Genomic DNA, 9,674 nt, shown 5'->3' with positions numbered 1-9,674 from the left:
ACATAAACGCGTAATAAAAAAATAAAAAAAAAAACCTTCCCAATGCACCAAGAAAAACTGCTGAAATGAACTAGAATTTATGAAGTGCGTTTATATCTTATGCAGATATCAATCATTATTGAGTAGTTGCTTAGCAACCGCTGTAAAGATTTCATTTGTTCATTGTTGCGAGCGGTAACAATACTCCTGTTTGTTTGTTTTAAACGCTAGTTCACTTTTGGTAATTAATCTAATGAAACATACACGCAGTCACTTAACTGTTGCTTTCTTTTCATTGTGACGTATTAACACATCGAAATGAACAAATATAAGCAGCAGATAATGATTAAGGATTTCGATAGCTTCCAATCTAAACGTGTGCTAATTGCAAACTATTACATTTATAAAAACAAAAAAAAAGGACAAAATCCCCCCCCCCCCCCACACACACACCTTCCCAAGCTGTGTCCAGTGTCGGTCGTCGCGTGTTGTAAGCACGCGCAAGGACCTCAACAATACCACGAAACCAACATCAGAAAGAAGAAGGACGAAGATTGGTTGAAGGGCCAGTAGAAGAAGGAGGGGGGGGGAGATAAGGCCGGGAATCCTCGCCTTACATTGTCATACATGGTCATGAAATCGGCTACCTGGGCCTCTGGGGTAGTTTCGTAGCGACCGCCGCAAGGTCGCATGCTTTCGGCGAACTCCCCGCTTGTTGTCTCAGGTGTGCACCGAGGCACCCAGCAAGTTCTCCGGGACGGCTTCCACAACGACCGCTGCTTGCTCTCTCTCTCTCTTGCAGTGTGTAGCCGGAAAAAGCCTTGGGGAGGGGGGGGGAGCTCGGAGAGGAGATGAATAATTTATGAAACGCGGTGACGCGAAACGGGAGGGTCGATTTCGCCAATCACCGCCTCGAAAAGCAACTGCGAAGCGAGTAGTCGGCTGCTGAACTTTTAGTTCCTTTTCGTTTAGTTCGCTGGCCACCTGTATTTCTCGCGAAGTAGTGGCTCAAAGTGGAGCACCCCAGACAGTTGGTGGATTACTTAGTTGTGCAAAGTCTACCGGAAACGTTCGTCTTGGAAAACCCAACTCCAGATGACCACCCTGAAAGGTAACTTTCCGTTTTATGCTTTCTCGTATTTGTAGAGGATTTTGGAACTGATTTTGATTACTTAGTTGAAAGAAAATGTGAGAATTGCCACCTAATGTTTGGTTAGATTACAGTTATTGATATTTGACGCGACACCGCATTTGTCATCTTTGTTTAGGCCTACTTGCTTTCGATAATAATAAAAAATAGTTATTTTTAATAGTTTAACTCATTTAGTTTCACACGACGCGATAATATGTATTGATATTCTTTTTTATTATCTATTACGTTAAATAAACTCATAAATGCTTAGCTAACTTCTGTTTGTATATATCGATTTGGAGGTATTTTACGTTCTTCGAAAAAATTGTATCGTCTGCTAATTCATTTAATACTAGTAGCGCCATCACAGTATTGTTATTGCTTTTCACGAAGCAACAATAGTGAAACGTGCTTCTGTTTATAGGTTGAAAAACTGTCGTTTTCATTTTTAATTGTTACTAGTTCTCAACAATGGAAATCGACAACTTTAACAATGAAATAAAACGTGAATTTCGTAGTAGATGTTTACAAAATAAGGAAATGTACACTGACTGTAACCAGTAGGGAAGAGATTACTTGTTTATAACCTTACCGACAACTTACCGTTTTGTTCTGACTGCAGAACTTGATCACAATACTTAGTGAGTAGGTGGATTAGCCTGTTTAACACTCGTTAACATTATTTTTACCTGCAGTTAGACCAAGATTAGGCCTATCATTATAATCATCTCCTGAAGTTTACACAACGATTCCTTCACTCAGATAATTACTTGCTTCAGCAAACTTGCTCGCTTTTTATCACATCCGATAGCTATTCAGACAAGCATTCCGAATACGGGAACACTCTACCAGATGGTTTGATAACAGACTTTGATAACAATGCGCACGATGGTTGTGGTTAACAATGGGTAATGGTGCGTGGAGATGTAAACAAATAGAAACCCCGCAGAGGTCAAAGGGATGTCATCAAAAGCCGTCTGGACAATTGTTTTTTTTTTTTTCCTTTTTGCGATAAAAAAAGAAAACAATAAAAATGCTAAGTACCATCGATTTCAGTTTTCTTTGAGCTATTACGTAGGAGGGAGGAAGTTATTTGCGAAAAGCTACTAAAGGAAACTGCTTGGTACGTGGTTATTTTATTTTCTGTATTTCGTTAATTTGTCCGGTTTTTAAGCATATTAGTTTAGAATAGACTAGGAAATGGATTTAAAAATATATCAAAGAACGTTTCATTGTGCATGAAATAATTATTAACTACGCCACTGTATTAGTGCTGTCCTAAATAATCCAAAAGAAATGATGTATGCTTTTTTATTTATTGATTTTTTACCTCCGTTTTATTTATATTTGAATATTTTAACAGTGAAATTGCATTTGTTATTTACTTTATTTAAGGCAGACGTAAAATTCTTTCAGAAACAATTAACAAGCCTCTAGTTCTGGATTTAATTGTACATTTCAGAAGGTTTGGTTTATTTAGCAGACTTTAAAAAATACTAATTATTGTTAATTTATTAGCAGACGTCAAAATATGCTAATCGCTAATCAATTATTATGTTATTTTCATCAAAACAGTGCAATAAACAATTAGCAAACACTTTAGTTTTCAATTTAGGTGTACATTTCAAATTATGACTTAATTTATTAGCAGACGATAAAAATTGTTTAACAATTGCTAAGTACGCGAATAATATACAATAATTTAATAGTGGCATTGTTGTCATAGTGCAATAAGCAATTAGCAAGTATTCTAGTTCTGAATTGATTTGTACATTTCAAAATGTGGCTTACTTTATTAACAGACGCTAAAAAAATGGTAAACAATTGTTAAGCATTCGAGAAATCTACAACAATCGAATAGTATTATCTTCACCAAAATGTTGTCATAGAAACAATATAACAAGTGCTTGACTCACAACAAAAGTGTCTTTTTTATTGTCTATTTTTTTTACTGATAAATGATAAAAATACTTGTTTTTTTCCTACCGATTTTTTATCTGAACACTGTGCTGATATTTTAATATAATTATCTGAAATGATTGAGGTTTTAAACCTCGTCTATTTATAGATCACATTTATTAAATGTTTAGTACGATATTTTGAGGGAAGAGTTTAACAGTTTAACTTGGAATGCTTGGGTATAAACCCAAGCATTCGAAGACTTCAGGTAAGCACGCTCTCAACTTAAGGAATTTCCGACGCGATTTCTAAGAACTACACAACCGGATATATCCCGGATTGTCTGTTAAACAATCAAGACAAGGACAGACAGCTCGACGAATTTTTTTCGTTCACCGACTAGAATATTTCTCCCCTCCGAAACTAAAAAAAAAAAATCACAAAAATAGCACACCGTCGCTATATTGGAGTAATCAAACGATATTTTAGTTTCCCATACAAAACAAAACTTCCTTACCTTCACCGAAAGATTGCATCAGTGATAACGAAATGCTTGTGACCTTCGTTAGGAACCCAACTGCGAGAAAAACAGTGAAAGAGATGACCTAAAGACCTACATTTGACTCTGTACCTGAAGGGATGGGTGAAAGTTAGGGTTAAGGTATTCGAGGCCGGAAATGTAAAGACTGTGAACAATTTATATATATATATATATATATATATATAGAGAGAGAGAGAGAGAGAGAGAGAGATCAGAAATGGGCAAATGTGGATGGAGCGGAGAGAGCGAAAGATTAAGCTGTGTTTTAATTTGCACTTGGTCAACCATGCCTATGATCAGACAGACCTCCCGTATGTTAATTAATTAGCAGACTTTTACTCATGCATATCAAATTCACCCTAAAACGCAGCCAATTACAACTTGCTTCAGGGTAGGAACAAATCCGCGTGCAAAATGGGTTAGATAAGCTCACGTACGCATCTATTTATAACCCACCATGGGCAAAGATACTATTGTCCGGTTAGATGTAAATGACCGACATTATCCGTTCTGTTTAGCTCTTCTGTTTATTCATTATTATTTTTGTTTTATTTATTATTATTGTTTTATTCTATTTATTCTTGTTATTTATTTTTTCAGAAAGGACGGACGACTGTCTCCCGGCATTGCCCCCAGACCTCATCCAGGAACAACACAAACCTGTCGACCTGACGACACGAGGTAAGCGTTTTGTATTTCGTCTAATCCCCCCCTCCCCCCAAATGTCTTATCAACTCCCGATACCTTTAGGCTTCCCTATATAACAAAGCTTTGTGTTTACTTCTTCTTTCTCTCTCCTTTTCTACTCCCCCCCCCCCCAACCCCTTTTTACCGATAAAAGTGGTTTGTCCAGAGGGTTAGTTCAACACTAGCAGGCGACTTAGCAATCATTACTAGGCATGATCGTCTCACGAAGCTAATTACTGTTAATTATGTGGCTACGATAAAAGAATTGGCCGCTAGAAAGACCGCAGAATGCTTACCGCAGATAGAAGTCGCCAATAGAGGCCGAATAATAAGTTATCGTTGCGTATGTCACCTATTAAGTAATTCCGTCCGTTTTTATCACGTGGTTCGATAGGAATCGATTCTGAATTGCACACTAACAATCCCCTCGAGTGACAAATCCGGATTCCAAGTCCATTTATATGTCCGTCAGTATATTAATCACATCCTACGGTTGGTAAAGCGAAGGTTAGAGTTGTACCTGCCACGTTTGTTCTTATAATTCATTTGCACTTTGTTCTGATGAAAGACTTACCAAAATATCCCAGACTTACCAAAATACACGATTCAAAGGACAAAAAACGATGTCAGAGCCTGAATAGAAGATATCAGGTGGTTATTAGCTTTATTTTAAAATGATAGTCAAAGCAATGGACGAAAAATGGAAACGTCCTCTATTCTGGTCAACGTGTTCAAATATGTTGATGCTATTTTTTACTTACGAATTAAAACAGAATAACTTGTATTGTAAAATTAAACTCGTTTCAAAATAACAATGATAGATACGAAACAGTCAACAGAATTACCGCAACCAACGTCCATTGTTTAACTATTTATCAATTGTTACTTTTCAATTATTGTTGTCCTGAAATATCTTTAATGTTCGTTGCAAAAACAATCATTATAGAAAGGCAACAATAGGTAAATAGCACCAGATTTCTACATTGTTTGCAATAAAACTAATGATGGGTATTGCTACTTAACATAACTTTTTATGTGGCATAGTTGTGTGAATATGCCACATAAGTTCTGTTCATAAAAATTATGAACGGAACTTTCATTGCTTATATAGGTCATGGGTCATCTATAAACAAGAAAGTGTATGTAATACTCTTTCTCGTTTTTCTTGGAAGAAAGACCCGTATTGATCATCGAAGAATGTCAAACGTACTCCTGAGTAATGTTACCATCCCAGATGTTACATTATTTTTAAAATTTGTTTTATTTATTTATTATTGTTGATAGTCGTGTCTTGTGTTACATGGATTTTATGACTACCTATGAATTTCATGCTAATGTCGTAAGGTCAGTGGGACCGAGAATTGACAGTCCAACTAGCCTTAGAACACACAAGGAGGTGGGGATTCAAAAAAATTGCAAACACAGAGTAGCAAATATGCCGACCGTCCATGTCAGACTGTATCTGTGCTTAAACATATGCTTACTCTATTATTGCAATTCCATGGATAGCTTTACAAAAAATTAAAATAAATGGATATTTTTTTTTAAAAAAAGCGTCCTCTTAGTTTAGCAAGTATTAATAATTTTCTGTGGCTAAACGGTGCACATCTATCAAAATATATAGACGTGTTGATGGAGAGGAACAGAGTTCAGCATGCCTTAAGTCCGAACCCTTGCTAAGCCTAAATTAATTAGGCGGGGTGCATGTGATTAGCAGCCTCGCCTCCCTTCTGGTCAGTGTGCAGTACAAACTACCCTCATTTTCCAATTAATTTTAATTATTCAGCCGCTCATTAAACATATCGCGATCGTACTCCCACCTGGTGTCAAAATTTATTACTATCCTACAAAAAAACGGACTATTATTCCCTCCCTCCTATTAGAAGAGACGTTAACTTCTTAATTTCTTAGCTGAACTGGTTGTCCATAAGCGGTTTCTAACCCCCCAATCCCCTCCCCACAAATCTAGTGGTTGTATCAGATAGAAGCCTTACATTCCGTAGCTCAACCTCTAGCTAAACAGCTGATTTGTTAAGCCTAAGGGGAATTGCATTAGATTTATCGCTACGAATTTCAAGTAATTCCCCCTTAGTAAATAAATCAAAGAAGTCCCCCCTAAGGTAACAAATTCTTTCCTCTCTTCCTATTTGTTAAAGAATAAAAAAAAAAAAAAAAAAAAAAGACGATGATCGTAGAAACAAATATTACGTCGTCTTGAAGCATCTTTGCCGAGTTTAGCTTTACAAAGTGACTTACGGGGGCCATTGAGGGGTGGGGTGTTCACCAGGAAAAAGCTTGTTAATTCGTGCCTAGAAGCAACTGTCAAACTTGTCGGGATTGGGTCATGGCCTGGGCGGGAACAGATGCACGGGAGGACTCGGTCCCCAAACACGGTAGAAGACTTAAGTGGTGTTGCTAATGTCTTGTAATGATGCTACTGGTTCTGTTTTTTTTTTTTTTTTACCTGCCGGACTTACCAATGTCTTGAGAAAATGGATTTAAGAAATGGTCTTAGCAAAGTAGGGTTGAAGTATACTTGCCGTATAGGCATGTTTTTTTTTTTTTTTTTTCTTATTATCCCGCTCCCCCCCCCCCCCTTGTTCCTCACTGGTGTTCCTGCCTATCTGGATTCCTGCGGTGTTCTTCACGAGCATGCACAATTACTTTTACTTACTTTGAAAGGGTTGGTTGTGTGTGTGGTACATACGGGGTGAGGAGGAGGGGGGGGATATGGAATGAGTTGACAAGCACCGATGGCTATCCCTTGACCTTAGAAGACCTTCCGCTAGACCAGCGCCGAACATTCAACCGAGTATGTTGACGGCATGATTACTCTAACGACCACACGCTAAATGAAATCCTGTACGGGTTAAAAAAAAAAAAAAAAAAAAAAAAAAAAAAAAAAAAAAAATAGTAAGTCCGTAGGACATGAACAACAACAAAAAAAGAGAGATAAAAATAAATAAAATCAACAAACAACATAATGCAATCGAGCTTCATTATAGAAGTTAATTGGATCGAATATTCAGCCTTCGGATAATCGATCTTTAACTGTTTCGACTATCCGAAGGCAAGTTTCCGGATGATCATGTTGCATTTGTTCTCATAAGGTCTTCTTAATTTTCTGACTCGTCTAATTGCAGCTCTACAGCAATTAGGAAGAACAACAGAAATTGTCCATGAGACGCAAGAGGGTTAGCGCTGGATCTTGGGAATAAAATAATTTTAAATAATACTAGAAGAAGCAATTTTTTTAGCTCAATATTTTCTTATTCTAACTTCAGCATGGGATTTTTCCAAAGTGCATCAATGTTTCAATTTTTCCCGCTTGTTAGTCGAGTGGTAACGCGTCTACTGTCCAAGCTGAGTTCTGGGTTCGAATCCGGCCATGATATGGGTGTGTGTGTGATTGTCTGTTGGGTGGAGGGTAATTTCACCGCCCTGTTTTTGAAAAAAGTCCCGTGTTGTTGTTTTTAGAATAGGGTTCTCTTTTTTGTTTTTCATTTATATATTTTTTTTCTTCCGTTATTTCTGTCTCTCCCTCTTCCATTGCCCCCCCTATCTTTTTTTTTTTTTTTTTTTGGCCGTTTCTTCCTCTAAATTCACATCGAAGTGTATTCACATCGAATTTCCCCCCCGCAGCTATCACTCCGGAGGTGGGAGACGCATAAGTGGACGGATTAGGCGCACGAGAGGCTCCTGACCTAAACTCAGCTAAGAATAAAAAATAAAAAAAGCAAGTTTAATACCTTTGTTTTCGCGATAAACTAGATTTCGATTATATAATTAGCTTCTTAGGGATATAAACCGGAAACGAGAAATCGAAGCTTCCTGTCCGCATTCTTCGCAGCGTGTCTAAAATAAGGCGATTTTTTAAAGTCGAACATTTCCTCGCTTTCGAAACATTTTTTTCCTGTTTTGGGAATTCGGATCTTTTTAGGGCGTTTACACGAGAGTGACGACTTTTTAAGTCCTAAAAAATACGGCTCGCCAAACTGTCATCCTGTTCTCAGGGTCGAACTGCCTGATACTGCCATCGACAGAAATCTCGAAATCCGCAGAGACCCGAAATGGCGAGGAAGGAAAAAAGCTAAAAAAAAAAAAAAAAAAAAAAAAAAACCTCAAACTCGGGATGGATCCTCAAAAAGCTTTTCCGAAATAGGCAACACGTGCTTGAAACACGAGCCCTTAGGTGGCATCTGATTTGACCACACGGAGGTGTCCAGTTTCACTGCTGCGAATTGCGTCACATCTTGAGGATTTCACGAAAAGAAAGAAATAAAAAAAAATGCATTTTTATAAAATCTCTCTCTCTATTTCCTCTTTTCTGTCCTTTCTTATGTTTCATTTTTCTTTCTATTTTATTTTTTGTTTTCTTCTTTTTCTTTTTAATTCTCTTTTTTCTTTTTTTTTTATTGTTTCACTTTTTTTTTCTTTTTTTTCCCCAATTCCATTCTTTCTCTCTATGACTGATAACCTGACAAAGCTTTAGCCGGATATATATAATATTAATCAGATAAGACCGAGATCAGAGGATGTGTCTGAAAAACCAAGGAATCCTACCTGTATTATCCTAAACATAACTTTTCGACGAGTTGCCTCGGTATTTCCCTATAATCGAAAGACCACCGTGAAACAACTGTGTCGCCTTGCATTAAATTTTAAACGATTCTAGTCAGGGGAGGGCCGAGCATTCAACGTTTCATTTTTTAGGGGGGGGGCGAGTTGAGTAGACGATTTGAGAATAGACACCACGCATTACATGCGATCTATGACTGAGCATCTGCAGTGATCGCCAATACATGATACCCGTGATCTCCTCTGTTCCGACCCGGGCAAACGAAGTAGTGATCGGTCCGCCCGAGCAGTACCTTGTTCGCCTTGCATTCACAGCGGCTGTGATTCCTGAGAGCTCTAGGGTATTCCCACCTTATGTGACCCCTAATTCATAAGTAGTATAGAAATAGAAGACATGACACAACATAAATAAAAAAATGAATTTTAATTAGGAAAAGTCTTTTGAAAAATTTTCTAGTGTTCTTTTTTCATTTTTCATTTTTTTTGGGGGGGAAGGCCCCCCCCCCTCCTAGGTGCGCCACTGATTCTACTGATCTAATTGACTATTTTATGTTTCACTGAATTCTCCCCATTGGAGATAACTCGTCGAGTACTTTATCTCAGCGAATTTTCCAAATTGAAAGAATTCATTTGCTATCAATGTTCATAAAAAAATGTTTTTGTTTTTAAACCATAATGTAGATCCAGGTTTCCAAACTTTTTATTGGAAGAAATATGCGAGTGCAGATGGAAAATATACCCAGACTGACCACGAACCCGAGATGAGAATGTGTTGCCAAAGAAAAAATCAGACTACAAGCCTTTTTTTTTTTAAAAATAGATCTATTTTTACTTAAGCCTACTTCTTCACGAATCTTC

General features: G+C 37.4%; 1 protein-coding gene across 1 annotated transcript in view; it reads left to right on the top strand.

Annotated features, from left to right (window-relative positions):
• The first annotated feature begins 890 nt into the window (after nt 1–890).
• LOC150101783 (uncharacterized) overlaps nt 891–9,674 on the top strand; it is a 54,112-nt gene continuing 45,328 nt past the window's right edge. Inside the window, exons 1-2 of the mRNA XM_090400283.1 lie at nt 891–1,090; nt 4,152–4,232. Of these exons, the coding sequence (XP_090256409.1) occupies nt 1,075–1,090; nt 4,152–4,232 (97 nt within the window). The 5' untranslated portion in view covers nt 891–1,074. The remainder of the gene's footprint in view (nt 1,091–4,151; nt 4,233–9,674) is intronic.

This window comes from Typopeltis vanoorti, chromosome 11 (genome assembly GCF_054136105.1).
Source record: "Typopeltis vanoorti isolate ZY-2024b chromosome 11, IOZ_Tvanoo_1.0, whole genome shotgun sequence".
Lineage (NCBI taxonomy): Eukaryota > Metazoa > Arthropoda > Arachnida > Uropygi > Thelyphonidae > Typopeltis > Typopeltis vanoorti.
Note: the sequence above shows the minus strand (reverse complement) of the source record. Positions and strands in the feature narration are given on the sequence as shown.